General features: G+C 32.0%; 2 protein-coding genes across 2 annotated transcripts; both read left to right on the forward strand.

Annotated features, from left to right (window-relative positions):
* Window positions 1–616: 616 nt before the first annotated feature.
* On the forward strand, window positions 617–5,736 carry LOC133190711 (uncharacterized). The gene is made up of 8 exons (XM_061326398.1): window positions 617–731; window positions 2,013–2,122; window positions 2,376–2,447; window positions 2,620–2,743; window positions 4,028–4,113; window positions 4,552–4,623; window positions 5,264–5,414; window positions 5,678–5,736. The coding sequence occupies exons 1-8, from the start codon at window positions 617–619 to the stop codon at window positions 5,734–5,736; spliced, it is 789 nt and encodes a 262-aa protein (XP_061182382.1).
* A 5,472-nt stretch (window positions 5,737–11,208) lies between these two features.
* LOC133190899 (uncharacterized) lies at window positions 11,209–12,706 on the forward strand. The gene is made up of 2 exons (XM_061326582.1): window positions 11,209–11,272; window positions 11,455–12,706. The coding sequence occupies exons 1-2, from the start codon at window positions 11,241–11,243 to the stop codon at window positions 12,401–12,403; spliced, it is 981 nt and encodes a 326-aa protein (XP_061182566.1). The 5' UTR covers window positions 11,209–11,240; the 3' UTR covers window positions 12,404–12,706.
* Window positions 12,707–17,792: the final 5,086 nt, after the last annotated feature.

A 17,792-nucleotide genomic window follows, 5' to 3' on the forward strand; every position in this document is an offset into this window, starting at 1 on the left:
GGGTTTGTATATATATATCAATATTTTATGTCTATCGAAATATACGCAAAGTTATTAACTAAAAATTACAATATCTTGGAAATGGCAGCTTGCATATCTTGTACATTACATTAGTATTCACATCACCTTCTATTCAAAGAGAAAAATGAAGGGTACACATGTATAAGCCTTATATGTACATCAAAACACTTATAATTCTGTATAACTCGAGTGTTACTTTACAACACGATGAAACATAAACATACAATTCTAATATAAGGCCTGATTTTAAGGAATGCTTCCTCGAAAGAGTCACGAAAGCAGACCTGCAAGTTATTTCTAATGCCGGTTGTAGAAGTAAACAGGTAAGAAAGATAATTATTTTTATCTAATTTTGATAATTGATATCTTTTCTTTTATTATTTTAATTAAAAGTTATTTCTGCTTATTAAGCATTTTAAGGCTATGGTTATAAGTTGCAATTTAAATAAGATAAATAAATTAAGTTGTAATTTAATATATGCACATATATAATTACAATATTTTGCATGAACGGAAAGAATGTTATAATCGAAAATAATGTTAATGTTTTAATGTTATTTTTAAATGTAATAATGTAATTAAGGTTTGTGATATCATGGCGGCTCTGAATGGAAGACGAAGAGATTTGGTGAACTGTGCTCAATGCTGCCTTACGTCTCCTGGAGCTTCGGAACCTTGTAATGCAAGACTGTGTGGTCAGCGTCCTCTTGGTAAGTCACGCACTTTATATGTTTTACTAGAATCGACATTTTTTCAGCTTTTTGGGTTGAGAAAACAAGGTAGTGTTTTGTTGTAACTATTGTTTCAAGTACGTGCGACCCATTTCTTTTTAGTGTTGACTCCTGAAATCAAAAGGTTCGAAGTTTTATATCCTTTTATTTTGTTCTTATGTAAGTGCGACCCATTTCTTTTTAACCTTGAATCGAAAGACTCAAATTTTTATCACCTTTTATAACTTTTTTAAATAATCTTTTATAGAAAAAAAGCTTAAATTTAACGTTTAATTTAATCTACAGTATATTTCATACATTTTTTAACAAATATGTTCCAATTCATTTTACATATCAGACTCTTTTCTGGAATTATTCGCTGACAAACCTTTTTTGGTCTTAGTTCGATGTAATTTTGATTTATAAAAGTTAAAAAAAGTAAATGTTCTTCAACATTAAAGATTTTGCAAGAGAGTTATATTTTCGATTATTTACATTTGCTGTGTTATTTTTACGGAACCAACAATGAAATTGATTTGAATTCAATTTTCGTTTAAATATACACGAAGAAACGTGCGCTAAATAAACGTCAAACTGAGGCTACCAATAAAAGAATAACGATATAAAGAGCAGCAAAAAATTAAGATCTTAGGTGTATTTTTGTTTGTTTTAAACGTAAAATTGAAATATAGGGATTTTTATTAGGTTGTGAATATTACTGCATATGGTGTATAAATCAGCACACAGACTTGTCACGTGGACATATTTTTCTGTTTAATATTTTTAGAAAATATTAATGGAAACACAGTTACTTGAAAATAACAATTCGGAATGAAGCCTTCACTAATGCATGAATAATTACATAAATTTTCTATAACTTATATAAAATATGCATGACAAATAGAGAAGACATCTTAACGCTGATACTGTATCAATATAGTTGAGAACTGTTCAAAGTTGAATAGTAAGAGGGATGCTTATTCATGTTATTATTAGATGTACATTAATTACATGTAAACAAGGGCAATGCAAAGCGCTTCTTCTTGTAAGAGCCAACAAATGACATGGATCCCAATTAAATTGTTACTTAAACGCACTCACTAACTTACTCATGCACATACCAAAAAGCGCTTTAAATATTTCGTTTCAAGGGGATAAAGAGGTCATACAAATCGATGGTAAATTTCTATGCTAGTCACCATATTCTTTTAGAAGAACTTGTGAAAGAAAATTGATCTTTAAATCCATCATTGAATGTGTATCACGTATAATTTTTCACAGCTACCACCATGTCACCTTCGGCAGGAACTGGACTGAAGTGTATGAATTGTCACCATGCACTTTCTGTTCATGAATGCAAGAAAACAGCAGTGGAATGCCAGCACAATGAGGTAATTATAACTGCTTACTCTGATCCAGTAACACAGAAAGTCCATTACAATGTAAAAAAAAATATTTACCATCTCGAATATAATAGATTATAGACGTCCTATTGACATCAGTATGTCTTACTTATGCATGTAGTTCTATTCCCTGTGACTGAAAATGAACAATGTTTCATCACTGTCTATTATCTTATACAAAATTTAGCAGGTCAATACTGTTTTCTGTATTTTTTAATGTACGTGCAGTGTAATATTTTAGGAATGTTATTTTGAATCAGTTACTACACCAGATCGTAGAGTGAAATTCAATGCTGGGTGTAGGAGCAGAGCGGTATGTTTAGACCTTCGGGCATGAATAATCATTTATTCAATTTCATAATTAAGCATTTACTTGGCTACAGCAATATGAAATATTATAAAGGGAAATGACTGAATATCGCATGCGGTATATTTGATAATCGGTAATGTAAAATAATACCTGGCATTCTGGTATTACGCTTAAGGTATGCAACTTGATGAGTTCATTTGGACCAAAGATTGGCAAAAGGGATTTGGTGAATTGTGCCGAATGTTGCAGTGATCCCCCAGACAGTAATGGACCTTGTAATACACGATTATGTGGTGAAAGTAAGAATTGAAAACAGTATTTGTTATTTGCTCTATTTGCTCATATATTATAGTTATCAACGAAACAATGAAATTCAACAGGATGTTACTGAAGTCACCTTAGGACTGAGAAATATCTATGAGAGATCTAACTCCAAAGTGACACCACCAAATCTGTCCCTACTTCAGATACATCTTAGGGTTTCCCCAAACGTAAAGACTTTGCAAGATCCGTTCTAAGATGAATTTAAGAGGAGTCCTTTGTGCATGATGAAATATTGGAATTAAAGCATGGCCACAATGTTACAGAATTTGCTAAAAATAATTAATCTGTTATTGTGCACTTTGACCATAGTATTTGAGGTAACATTTCGTAGAAGTTGGGATTTTTTTTTTTTTTTTTTTTTTTTTTTTTTTTTTTTTTTGTGCTCATTATACGATGAAGTCTAATGCATAATACTGTATACAGGATTATTTTCAGCCCACGTTATTTTCACCCTTTCACACTTGCAACCAATTTTGTCCCGTTTTAATTTCGCCCAGTCACATTTCTGTTGAAGAAATTATACTGTATTCTTTGAATTCGAACCATTCTAAATTCGCCCGCCTGTGAGTAGGGCGAAAGGGGTGAAAATTAAATTTCCCTGTATACAGTAGTCGCTATTCAGTCAAAGTCTAGGAGTGAAGGAGAATATAGTCGTGCTAACCAGCACGGAATTTTTTTTTAACCTGTAACTCTCTCTAACTCATAAAGGAAATACTGATTTGTTCGTTTGTAAATATAAAATTATGTTATGTAACTAGCTGTTAAGTATTATTGAAATGTGATACCTATACAAATTATTTTTTTAAACTTTTCTCCAATATTCAAAATGTATTCATAATTCCTTTTTTTATACATGTTGTCGACTTTGCTATCTTAACTATACACGATTTTGATAAACTGATAATATTGAAAGTCATTCTACTCAATCATTTGTACATATCCCAAATCTAATAAACAATTTTTTAGGGATAGGTACTCGAAGTTTTTTTTAAATTGTTCTAAGTTCTTAATGTTCAAGTGTCTTCTAGGGAAAAAAGAATTCTTAGGAGTTCTGAAAAATGAATGTTTTTATTTTGCACATACCTGATTTAATTATAGTCCAGTAACAAGTGATTTTAAAGTTTCAATTAATTCAATTTAGCAGTAATGGTTATGTGTACAATGACACAATATTTTGACAAAGATGAAGTCTCAATATGACTTAATTTCTTCAGTGTTATTTTGTGCAATTATCCATCAATAAAACTAACATCTTACAGGTTCTGCCCCACGATGCTTGGTGTGTGATGGCCTGCAGGCCTCTAGAGCTGATTGTCAATCCTCGGCGATTTGCCCTCAAAATCAGGTAAAAAAATAAAAATATACATATCAAGTTTAAGGAGTGTTTTGACCAAATTGCCAATAATAGCAACTATCCCCTGTGTTCTTTATCCTTTCTTGGTATGATGAGAACAATTGCTGCTTACATAGTACATGTTCAAATTCTATCAATTAATCACATTCAACAACATGTCTTATCACTCTATACAGTTCCTCAATCAGAAAGGTTCTCATAAATTCTTTAAATTAACAATCACTTTACCTGCATCAAGACATTCCACATAATAAAAATGTAGATAAGGAATTTTATATACCTCATAGAAATTTAAAATGTCAAAAATTGAAAAAAGGACAACAAATGATTATGGTTTTTTTTTTTATAAGATTAATTGTCCATTTGATGTTAAAAACCGTAAAGTATATATAACTAAGCAAAAAAAAAAATTATCTTTTTCCTGTGTAGACATGTTACAATGGAGTACGCATTACTGGTTCATCATCCCTTCAGTACGTGTATGGTTGTGAAGAAGAGAAGGTTTGTTATCTAGGTTATATGTATTCTTAGATGATCTACATTTGTAAGTTTGATATAAACCTGTATATATCTGTATCACAAATGGAGGCTATTCAAACAGAATTTAGCTCTGCAAACCTTGTCTCATTTATATAGATAAGAGCCCTTCTTATGCCAAAATCACAAAATGGAAATTAGAAAAACTTACGATCTCTTAACTAAAGGATAATTTCTTTTTGTCCCAATACACATTTTGATTTAGACATAAGATTTTAAGTTCACTGATTTGAGAGATGTTTTGTGTTCCAGAGGTTTAAGAAAACTTTTTCCTTCACTCACTTTTGAAACCAGATCCAAATAAAAATCAAACTTGAGCAGTGCAATCATTTTACGCCTTGCATTGAAATCCGCTCAAGAAAAACGACATATGACATGTTAAGCACACGTATGGGGTGAAAACACAATGTCTGTGTATATTTTTTAGGAAGATTAAAATAAATTCTTTGTTCGACATTAATGTATAGCTTCAACATTTGAATAGCCATTAATTGAATAAACTAAATATGTCTTCATTAGAAATTCTACTTTTAAAACAAAAATAAAATTCATGGATACTTTTTATCTCTTTCTTTGTGATAACATTACATGTATTTTCATTTAGACTTGCCAAGCGTTTGCTAAGAATTATCATCATTATCACAATAATCAACATGCTGGTCGATCCGTGTCTAATGACGGTGGAGTAATTGTATGTGATTCATGTTGTAAAGATGACATGTGTAACTCCCAGGATTGCTTCGCTTTATTGAAGAGTAAGACGCATACATGTTTTGTTCTGTATTCATATCAATGACAAAAAAAAAATATGACATAAATATTATTAAAAATTAAACATGTATATATATCTAACAAACAAAATTTAAAGAGTTGATATCAAATATCCTCAATAAGCATACCATGCAAAAGAAAAAAAGATTAGTGTGTAAAGAATACATCTTTGACAGAGCAATAAGAGTAATACATTCAATAATTATTCAGAAGTCATCATATGGTGATATATAATTCTTATTTGTAGACATGACAGTGAGTATGTATGACACAACACAAATGCAGACCGGTAATATCATTGGATAACCCATGTCTAACTATGATGAAATAAACGAAATATTGTAATGTTTTAGTAATCAGAAACAGGTGCATGCATGCTGAATTTGATCATGGGTTGGGCACTTGAAGCACAGACCTACAAAATATAAAAGGCGTAGGACGTAGGGGAAGGATTAAAGGATCATTCAACTGATTTCCGTCGAAAAAATATAGCATGAATACATTTAAGCTGAATTTATGCCACCATTACGTTATTCCAATTTTTTAATTTTGAAAGTAAAGATAGTTCTACGCTCCCATACCCTTTAAGCCTAAGAAACAGTATTTTAAAAGGAACAATAAGTAATGGAAAAAAATTATACTGTTACACCTTGTAACACAATCACCCTGTTACTCTGCTAACTTTCAATAAAAGTAAGCCTTATTACAGCTTTTTTTTATGCAGACAGCAGTACAATTTAGGAGAAAGGAAAAAAATAAAATACACTGAATATAATTGAAACTGTTGTTTAAAAACTTTACATTGCTATTCTTGTATAGTGTTTAGGCTTTATAGACGTGTAAATGTCTTTAGTTACATAAATATCTTAGCAGACAAACAAATTCCCCAATGCCTTCCCCAAAGTGTGCATTTCATCATAATCCGTTCAAAACAGAATATTACTTCATAACCGAGATGATTCATGTGAAAGCAAAAGGTAAATTATTTCTGTAAAAATATTGAGCTTTTTTCGAGACAGAAACTGGGTGAAATATAATAGCATTTGAAAGTTATCACATAACGACACACAGTCGTAAAATAGACAAATGTTCCATAAAATTACACTTCCAATGCATTGAAAGCTAAAGTTATATTTGTATGAGCTTCGAATGTGACCCAACAACCACTTCATGGGGTTAAAAATCACATTTCAAATCCGAAATGATCTTTACCCTGTTTATACTTTAAGACCATAAACTATCTCTGCCAAAGTTGTGCTTTTAATGTCTCCATAATTTTATCCTTAAAGGTGCTTGGACACAGATTTGAAGTTAATATTTTCTCAAATTTTCTGTAAAATTTCATGACTTATATGTTGCCATAGCATTTCATACTAAAAAATAATAATCTTATTTCATCTCGTAGTTATTGTAACTTCAAATTTCTGAACGCGTTTGATTGACACATCCTTGCACTTTCACAAATTTTAATTTTATTCTTAATACTTAAGAAAAGTGGCGATTTTGTTGTGTATTAATGAAAAATATTTAAACTATAATCCAGAAAATTCAGAGTAGAAATGTTCGAAAGCAAAACCCACTCACAGTATTGTCAGTCCGTGCTCAGTGGTGTGTGCAGACTTTAACAATTGAACACACCCGGTGAATCGTAAACATTAACAATAACAGAGCTCGTGCCCTGTTTACAGAAACAGTTTACGTTTCACGGGTGTGTTCAATTTGTTAAACTCTGTACACAACACTGAGCACGGGCTGACGATATTAGTGAGAGGGTTTGCTTTCGCACATTTCTACTCTGAACTTTCTGGATTATAGATGTAATGTTTTTTCATTAATACACAACAAAATCGCTTCTTTTCTTAAATGTTAGGGATAAAGATAAAATTTGTGAAAGTGCAAGGATGTGTAAATAAAACGCGTCCAGGAATTCGTAGTTCCAAAAATTTCCAGATAAAATAAGTTTTTAATTATATTTTCGTGTGAAATGCTATTGCAATATATAAGTCGTGATATTATACAGAAAATTTGAGAAAATATTAACTTCAAATCTGTGTCTAAGCACCTTTAAGACCATGATTTATATCAAAACGCCGAATTCCTAGGTAATATATGTTCTTAAAGTTGAGTAGCTGGCTTTAATGTTTTGTGTAGTACTGTAAATATTTTGTCCATCGACATCAGATTAAAACAAAATAATTTCTAAATTAAAATATAATACAATTTTAGTATGTGATAAAATAGGCATAGCACTGTGTCAACGCAGTTTGAAAAAAATACGCACTTTGAAAAAAAGTGTATAAAAAATGTATAAAACAATAATTGTGGAATTAGATTTTAGAAAAAAGACAGCATTATTTTGTTAAATTTCTTTTGATGAATTGATCTACCCTTATCGGGAACGAGAAGACAGGTAGAAGGTCCCTGTGCCCAGATCTTTCCTACCTATATATATGTATTAACATAACTGGTATGACATTAATATACTTTCTCTCAATAAATTTGAGTTAACGTAGAATAGATGAGAAAATTGAGATAAGCTTTCCTGAGGGGAAAAAACTCTCCATATTAAAGAAGAGAGGCTCAGGGGCCATATTGCTGATCTAAGCAGCAATAGCCAACTGACTGTACTTTGGACAAAGTAGCTTTACAAATCAAATACAAAAAGCATCAATAAAGTTTTCATACATGTTAGTACAAATCAGATACATTGTACCTATAACTTTAAAAAGGCCATCACATTGAGCGGGAATAAACATTTTTTTTTTCATATTTCTTAATACTTATCAAATAACTCTAAAAGACCATCATATTGTGCGGGAAAATTATTTTCAATTAGCAAATAAAATTGGTCCTCATTTTGTCACATTTCTCGTACCCCTAAGGGTTATATTTGAAAAAAAAATACCAAATTCTAAATACAGTAAGAATATAAGGAAATCCTTAGCACTGGATTGTAGTTCTTTTAGAGAGAGAGAGAGAGGAGAGTTTTCACGGTACGGAAAAATCATAACTGCTCTCTTTACCCTAAGAAAAATGCGATGCTTTAAGTCACTTATCGACCCCTACATCTACCAAACTTATAACAGACTAGATAAATTAAAAAAGAAACGAAACTGTGCTATTAAATAATCATTCCTCCATTATTTCTTTAAAAAACCCATATCCTTTTTATAACATTTACGAGAACCTTTGGGAACGAGACAAGCCCTAAAATCTTTAAAAGGCCTATATTTCAGATCCTGAAGTGACGTCATCACCGAAAAGTTATCTTACCAGGTTCAAATAATTATTTATCATACCTAAAATTTGCAAAAATATTGACCAAGCCGTGCACTTTGTTTTTCAAGGTGCGGTATTATGGTCGATATTAACGCAATTTGAAATGGTATAATTTTTTTTCAAAGTGCGTTAACTTGGTCCCCAATTTAACGCACTTTAAAAAAATTTTCAAAGTACATTGTAACATACATGTAGCACTATGACCTAGACTCTATGCAAAATTCAAGAATTTCACAAGTTTTGTAGAGGGATTCTTCCTCATTTCAGTTTGCCAATAATTTGCCTGCTAGATGCTCAGAAGTATGTCCATTCCAACATGACCAATAAATACCCACCCCGTGGAAAAAACACTTGACCCAACAAAATTCAGATATACAGGGCTCAAACTCATCGTAGAAATACTTTGGTTAACTGTAGTTTAAAAATGTAACAGTAAAGTGTGGTTTATTACAGTAAACAATGGTGAAGGGTAGAAAATCAGAACATCGATTTTTTTTTACTGTGGTAAACCAATGTATGAAGGTTTCTACTTTAGCAAATCAGAATTTTTGCTAGAGTTAATCAAAGTTCTTCTATAATCAATCACAGACACTCAGCCCCCTCCTCATTTCCATTTTCTTAAAATTCTGGAATCGATACACCTTTTGCCTATTCATGTATTCTAATTTGAATTAAGTGTTCTCGATTAATTTAAAACTTTGCCTTTAAGAGCTGTTTTAAAATCTTGTTTTCTACTGATTCATATTTATCAGTCAAAAAACGAGATATATAAAAACAACTTAGAGATACAAAAGGGCTGTATTACAAATAACATGTAATGCGTTTTAGAATACACGAATAGGGAAAAAAGTGTGTCGATATTAAATTTAAAAAAGAAAGAAAAACTCAATTACATATAACACAATCCAAATCAAAAAGAGAAAATCAAAATTCCTTTTTTTACCCAGTCTTTACAATCTGAAGTCATTTTGGCCTGAAAAACCTTATATGTGTCTGGACAAGTTCACTTTTTGGTGATTGAAAATGGGAGAGGGGGTCCATGTCCCAAGTGCCTGTGTAATCAATCGAATATTTTTACCTCAAAACTCAAAATTTTGTATAATTTAGTCTAATTTTCAAATGCGGTCTTGAAAAGGAAATATAATCTAAATATGTTGGCTATTTAAAAATATTTGACTATTTTTTAAAGTTTAGCATCGTTCATTTCGAATTTAAGACATATAATTGTAAATTATGTACAGGAAAAAATGTTAAGTTTCATAGTCAATATAAGTGTCATAGGAAAGCTTAAAAATATCATAGTTGGATCAAAGTTTGAGAGTAAGGTATAAATGCTTCACTATAATTGTTTGTTTGTTTGTTGTTTAACGTCATTCTCGAGAATTTTGCACACATATGGAGACGCCACCCCTTGCCAGAGGTGGACTGCAAATTTAGACCTATACTGGGCACTAATGGCTATTGAACAGTGAGGGATCTTTTTCATGCCAGCACCTACTGCGACACGGGACCTCGGTTTACATCGTCTTATCCGAAGGACCGGTCTCCACATCCCGCAGTTGGGTTCGAACCCGCGACGTAAGGGTCAACTCTTTACACCGCGACCTAGAGCAAATGAATAAAAAATCAAGGTATTGAGGTATGTACTATATTTGCTTAAGTTTACTACCGTATTTTTTTTTAGGGCACTGGTCACTTTAATGCAGTCCAGGAGTGGAAGAAAAGGATTTTAATTAAAAAATATTTGACTTTAAATACCTTTATTATTTCATCATACATATAGAAGGAGTCTGGAGTGCTCATGAATTTTAGTTTGACTGACAGAGTGAATTATGCGAGTAAAAAATGATTAAGAAATCTTTTATTGCCAGTGATGTTGAAATATTTTTACGTCCATTAAAGTCATTTTTATCCTAATTTGACTTCTTTTAAATTCTTATACCAATGAGAAAACTTTATTGTAAAAAAGATTATTCCTTTTTCATATTAAAGTCGTTAAGTATTTTGCAATCTCTTTAAATTAAAATCAAAATAAAAGTTACTGATTTATAGTTTAATGCATTGTAAGATATGCATATGACCTTTGGGTCAGACATGCCTACAATATTCTTGCATATTTGTTATCATTGATTATGACATCAAACAGTTGTCCCGTTGGCAATACATATAACTAAATGCACCTTTAACATTTTAGCTGTACATTACATTAACATTACTGTCCATTCATCTCGCAGATACTTACGAATAAAGAAGACATTGATGTACTGTTAACACATGCCGATATTGCCAGATTTCACTTTTTCCACTAAAAGTGAAGTCATCCTGACTGATAAACAAAGGCAAGTTGAAATAAGAAATTGATCTGGGTTTATTTTAGTCTAACTCTTTACTATTTTGATGCAGATGATAAGACATTGGTAAATACCACGTGTAAAACGTGCATCGGGGAGCGTTAATCTGCGATAGAGCTGTCTGGTATATGATGCAAAACATTGGTACATTTAATGGGAAGTGAATGATATCAACACTTTATGACAACAGAAAAAATGTTTGGATTTGATGGGTAGGTTAATTTTTTAAAGAAAATGTATGCATCATTTGGTTTAAGTGTTCATTCTTCCCCTTTAAATACATGTAATGTTTAATGAAAATTGTTGAATGGAAAAATATTAAATGTTATTATTAATTCTTTGTATTCGAATATTTCTTAAAAACTGAAATTTTTCATTTGTATTCCCATTTCAGTGTAAATAGTACACTTGGAATAACGGGCTTTATAATGGATTTCTTAACAACTCGAAACGAAACAGATTACAATGAAGAGATAAAACGAGATGTGCCTATTTATCTACATCCGGATCACTTTGTTCTAGTCGTTACAATAACAGTGATTGGAATTGTGGGAAATGTACTCACACTTGTGAAGATTACGTGGGACAAAAAATTCCAAGGTACTGTATTTGTTGTTATTAGAACCATAATATTCACAGATATTGTGAATTTGATACTTTACCTTGTTCATGCTGGATTTAAGTTTGGTAACTTTCGTCTTGAAGAAGTCCCATGTGCAACATTTCTGGTTGTTTTTTACGGTGTTGCCCATGCCTCTGCTGCTCACGTGGTTTTTCTATTTGGACTTCGGTGTTACATGGTGTCGGAGCCCATGAAATTCAATCAGTTACGGAAGCGAACAATTATCGTCTCATCTGCTGCAATATGGGTCCTAAGCATATTATTCTCGACATTTTATTTTGTTCTACGATACAAAGCAGGAATACAGACACCTAGTTATGTGATAATAGTATTTCGTGTTTACCTTATTATTGTTCCTGTCCTTCTCATTATTATTTTCCATGTAAAGAAGATACATCTTCTCAAGCACACATTGAGTAAACACAATATCGAACACAACATAATCAAGATGTCCCTTGTGACGTCATTAATTCTTATCGTGTACATGTCATCAGCTTTTCTTTTTCTTGTGTGCTACATCTTATCATTATACAAATCTAAAATCATTGAAGAACAGTTTCTTCTTGTTGCACAACTGGCTTGGCTACTAAATGCAGTGATGAGTCCATTTATTTATGTTGTTTCGGCACTGTGCTTTCATAAATGTTTCAAATACTGGATAAGAGCTTTTCAATCAATTACATGTCTACGTTTACCTGAGCAAACGGAAGCGGGGAAATAAGGTTCAACATCTGTGACTGAATTCGATGCTTTGCTCGCAAATTTTGACGTTATAAAAGGACCAAAAGAAGCACTCGTTCCTTATACGCGTTATTCAAAATGTTCTCAATGTTCGAGAGGGTGGATAGATGGGTATTACATGTAACGCTTTATAAAATTTACGTAAAAGTTTTATTACTGATCTGGTTCGAAGGAGAATAAGGCTAGTAGTTCTGGAAAAATTATGTGTGTACATGATAAATTTTTCACATCACCTGTGCCTTTCTTACAGTAAGAGAAATATTCAGTGTTATATGTATATATTTTTTTATTGAAAAATAAAATGTAGAGTTATGAAAAATATACAGTTATTTCAATTCTTAACTTCTGAAAAGATTACACACATATTTAAGTAAAAGCTTTTATGGTCAGATGTGATCCATGATTTCCAGTTAGTGGGAAAGCAAACTTTTAAGAAACGTTAAATAAATACAGAAACTTGTGGTTAATTTGAAACAAACCTATAAGTAATGATGGAGTGATAGTTTACCTTTAACTCAGGTGAGAACGAATATCGAGTTTCTTTTACAAAAATTTAGATATACAATGTACATGTAATGGTACTCTACAGGAAAATATTGAAGGATAAAACGTTTGACTACAACTTTTTTGAAAGAAGGATGGACGGTAATAAAACTATAGAAAATTTATCTTATCTCTTTCGTTTGGTGGAGGTAATTGTTTTCACTGTTCGAGTAACTTTATTTTCAATAAAGCAAGACAAATTTTCTAACAACTCTTTTTTCCCCCCTTTTCTTCCTCTTTTCCAAAGGGAGGAAAACATAAATCATAAGGTGGGTGAAAACATAGCTGCTTACATTTTGTAATCGAACTTTCAAAAGAACACGCAGATGTTTTCGGCTAATGTGCTATTATGATAGTCATAGAATCATGTGGCCACTCACACAGGTAACAGCATCACTAGTATGAATCACAAACTGACCATCAGCAGGTACCTAGGCTGTAAAATTACCGCATTAAAGCATTTTTGAGATGTTAAATGGTGATTTTATAGGCATAAGCAGATAAATCATGGACACTTCAGTGTCTTTTAATCATCTTCGTTTGAAATATCTTAATCTATATGCTGCTACTAAAAAATATGTATGATGTCGATAAAAGTTTGCTTTTTTCCGTTGGTGAGAACAGAACAACAGATTAAGTTTGGAGAAAAACATAACTGGGTTCTGCTGTTTTGTGAAATGGGAACTTATGAAATACGTCTTAAGTAATATCATAAATGTTATATAGCTTTAATCATGTAAATTGTTCACTTATACAAAATTAATACAAATGCAAAAAAATTCACTTTAATAAACTAGACTTACTAACAAAATTCAAAGACTGAAATCAAATAGGGATGTTAAAAATAAGTTTTTAAAACTTGTATAAGTTTTACTATATACGGTATCATATAACTTTTAACGTTTTAAACGAAGTACCTTTTAGGCAATCAGAAGTTCGAATTTCTTTATTTGAATAGGGACCCTATTATGTGGTTGGTACACTTTTCAAATTACCGAAAACATCGTATTTAATATTTTTGGAAATACTTAATTGACTCAGCACATGTAGGAAAAGCGAATGAAAGGTTTAAGTTACATAATAAAGACATTTCAACTATCTTTGGTTAGAGGTGAGATTTTGGACTGACCAAGTGACCCTCAAAAGAAATTAGGTTTACAATACATGAAATGTCTATACATAGTGGTCTTTGACTCAATTCCTTTTGACGGTCAACTGATCAGTCACAGACCCCAGCTATGATAAAAAATAACGGTCGAAATATGGAATTTTGTATTTTGTCAAGCACCTTGTACTATGTTCCCTTATACATGTAATGGTATTATACTCACGCTCATCATTTTTAGCCGGGATACATGTAGCTATAGTGATTTTAGGTCATGAAAACTCACTTTCTTTTGATGGTCAACAGGTCAATCCCTGACCTAGCACTGACAAAAGATGAAGAACGAAACATGGGATTCTGGATGCTATTCAGCCCCCTTCTTCTATGTTGTCCAGTAACTTACACGAAGTTCCCGTATGACGTTAGTATACGCACTCTTTACTATTTTTTGCCCGGGTAGCTTTAGGGGTTTCAGGTCTTGTAAACTCAATTCCTTTTGAAAGTCATCTGGTCAGTCACAGATTTCAGGCATGATCAAAGATAACGGTTGAAATATGGGATTTTGCATGTTGTACAGCCCCTAGTACTATGGTCCCTTATTACAATATTATACGCACTCCCACTATATTTGGCCTGGCTAGCTATAGAGATCAAAAGTCTTGTTAACTCAATTTCTTTTGATGGTCAACTGGTCAATTCCAGACGAAATACTGACCAAAAATAAGGGTCGAAATTTGAGATTGTGGATGTTGTCCAGCTCCTTGTACTAAGTTTTCTTATACTAGTATTATAGACACTCTCACCATTTCTCGCCGAGCTAGTTATAGAAATTGCAGCTCTTGTAAACTCAATTCCTTCTAACAACCATTTAGTCAGTCCAAAACCCCTAACCACAGATGGAGTGGAAATATGGAATTCTGGATGTTGCTTAGCCTCTAGTACTAGGTTTATATAGTGCTTGTACTAGATTCGATATATATTATCGATAGCCGCTTCTGAAAAGAGTATTTCACTTATTCAAAGGAATTGGAAAAAACTAGACAAATATGTCGCCAGCAAGGGAAGAATTTCGACCTTTCAAAATTTCTCAATCTAAAACCACTTTCATTATATCTAATTTCATTGATCTTCAAGACAAGAGAGGACACCCATATCCTTATTTTAATAAGTTTTAGAGTTGAATGGCTGTGATTTGCAACTATTGTCTTTGTGGGGAGTAATTAAGCTGGTGAGAATAATGCTTATTTTTGAGAATCGCTTAATGCGTGCAACCCGAGTGAACTTTTTGGGGGGTCCGGGGATGTTGGGATATCCTTGATTCTCCAAATGTCACTCAAGTTTTCCAAACATGCTAAAACAATTAAGTTCATATTTTGCAATGCACGCCAGTTCTTTTTAAGCTAATCAGGTGCTTAAAAATCAAGTGTAGAATCGGGATACTTCACAAGCACAGCAGGCAAAAATATAATAAACCTTTCACCTATAAAACACTAATGACATCAACTGATATCACACTGGGTTTTAAACACACAAATATATATATATATATATATATATATATATATATATATATATATATATATATATATATATATATATATATATATATATATATATATATATATATATATATATATATATATATATATATCTCAGGTGCTTTAAATCGACTGTGTTTTGAATGAATTTACTTAGAGTATTCATTATGGATATTAAAAACTTACGACTTTTCAACTTTATACACAACCATTCCCCACGATAAATTGAAGGCAAGGCTTTTTGATATCATTGACAGCTGCTTTTTTCAATAAAAATGGAACTCATAAATTTACTTACCTTGCCATTGGTCATTTGCAAAATTATTTTGTTAAAAAACATTCTGATTGTACACACAAGTACTCTGAAGTTGATATTAAAAAGATGCTTGAGTTTCTGATTGACAATGATTGACAATATCTATGTGGATTTTGGAGACCAGGTCTTCCAACAATCTATTTGAATTCCCATGGGTACCAATTATTAACCCCGTTATTAGCAGACCTTTTTTGTATTTATATGAAGCAGAATTTGTCCAAAATCTTGTACGTGAAAAGAAGAAAACACTTACTGTGGCCTTCAGCTCGACATTTAGATATATCGACGACGTATTGTCAATTAACAATGGCTAACTCCATTCTTATGTCGATACGATATATCCTGGTGAGCTTGAGATAAAAGATACCACAAAGTCTGACACATCTGTTTCATATTTGGATATTTTACTTGAAAAAGACGTTAATGGTAATCCAACAACCAAGCTTTATGATAAACGTGATGACTTTAATTTTTCAATAGTCAACTTCCCTTACTTATACAGCAATATACCTTTATCACCTGCATACCGGGTATATATCTCTCAGTTGATTCGATACGCAAGAGCATCCTCTACGTATGTACAATTTCTAAAACGAGGTAAATTATTGACAAACAAGTTGATGAAACAAGAATATCAGCTGTCTCGTTTAAAGTCATCATTTCGTAAGTTCTATGGTCGATACAATGACCTTGTCAGCAAATACAATTTATCATTGAGTCAAATGCTGACTTACGTTTTTCATACTAATTGTTAAGCCGTTATTTCCGGATCATGACAAGGAGCACACGGCGTGTGTGAGCGGTCGGCAGGAGATGCTCACTCCTCCATGGCACCTGATCCCCCCTCTGATGTTTGGAGGTCCGTGTTTGCTCTGCTCCTATTTTGTATTGTTTGATGAACTTTTGAGCCTGAATACTGTTCGTTATCTCCATATATTTCATTAAATAATTCCGTATATACAACACAAAAATATACGAAAACGTCGATGTAAAATATATACGTACGAGGACTGTCCATTTAAATGAGGTCCATAAAGTTCGTAGACCATGACGTTTCTATCAAAGTGAATAGTTCTAGATATACTTATTACATATCAAAATATCTTATGAAAATCCAGAAAAGTTTGTTGATTATTGTCTTCATAAAACAAACCAAAACTTAATAGAAATTAAATGTGTCTCAAATAAAGCTGTTGTCGTCATTTTCTGATAATTTTAGTATCGCTTATTGGACAAATTGTGAAAATATTAAGAAAAAGCTGCAATAACTGTGTTTCAAAAATTGAGAGAAAAAGCAACATTGGCCAATCCAATGGAACAGCGTCGAATCATAAAATTATGTTTTAGTACGGTCGGTTGAAACGACGCGTCAAAGACAGATTAGTTGTTCAAACAACTGGAAATCATTGGAATATATTAAGTTCATAGATTTGAAATTGATTTATACGATTTTTCAACGTGTACAATTTGAGAGACTATAGAAGTGGAAAACTATAGTTATTTGATGACAATATGATATCCCTATTCATGACATTGTTATAAATCTATAGCAACTTCGGACTGACTGTGCGGCCCGTTTATACGAAGTGTTTATACTGATGACGCTCGTAAATTATCGTATATTGTTTTGAATTTTTTTAAAAAAAAGTTCTCAATTATGGTCTATATGTAAATATTATTATACATACTTAGCAGTGTGGCATGATAGAGAAAAAATGGCGCGTGTCCACAAATATGTGATAAAAATTCAAAATCCATAATTTTGACTTTATCATGAAACTAGCTTAGCGTCAGACTGGGTTGTGCTGCTTGCATATACAATCTATTTATACATAATATCCTTCGTAAATAGTGTGTATTGATTTTT

This window comes from Saccostrea echinata, unplaced genomic scaffold (assembly GCF_033153115.1).
Source record: "Saccostrea echinata isolate AGI-Se365-2 ecotype Australia unplaced genomic scaffold, CSIRO_AGI_Sech_v1 ptg000022l, whole genome shotgun sequence".
Classification (NCBI taxonomy): Eukaryota; Metazoa; Mollusca; class Bivalvia; order Ostreida; family Ostreidae; genus Saccostrea; species Saccostrea echinata.

Bases quoted from the DNA above. Each gene is read 5' to 3' on its own strand.
- LOC133190899 (XM_061326582.1), top strand. From the start codon at position 11,241: ATGACAACAGAAAAAATGTTTGGATTTGATGG. The intron at 11,273-11,454 runs GTAGGTTAATTT...TTCCCATTTCAG, and splicing joins AAAATGTTTGGATTTGATGG to TGTAAATAGTACACTTGGAA.
- LOC133190711 (XM_061326398.1), top strand. From the start codon at position 617: ATGGCGGCTCTGAATGGAAGACGAAGAGATTTGGTGAACTGTGCTCAA. The intron at 4,624-5,263 runs GTTTGTTATCTA...ATTTTCATTTAG, and splicing joins ATGGTTGTGAAGAAGAGAAG to ACTTGCCAAGCGTTTGCTAA. The intron at 5,415-5,677 runs GTAAGACGCATA...TCTTATTTGTAG, and splicing joins TTGCTTCGCTTTATTGAAGA to ACATGACAGTGAGTATGTAT.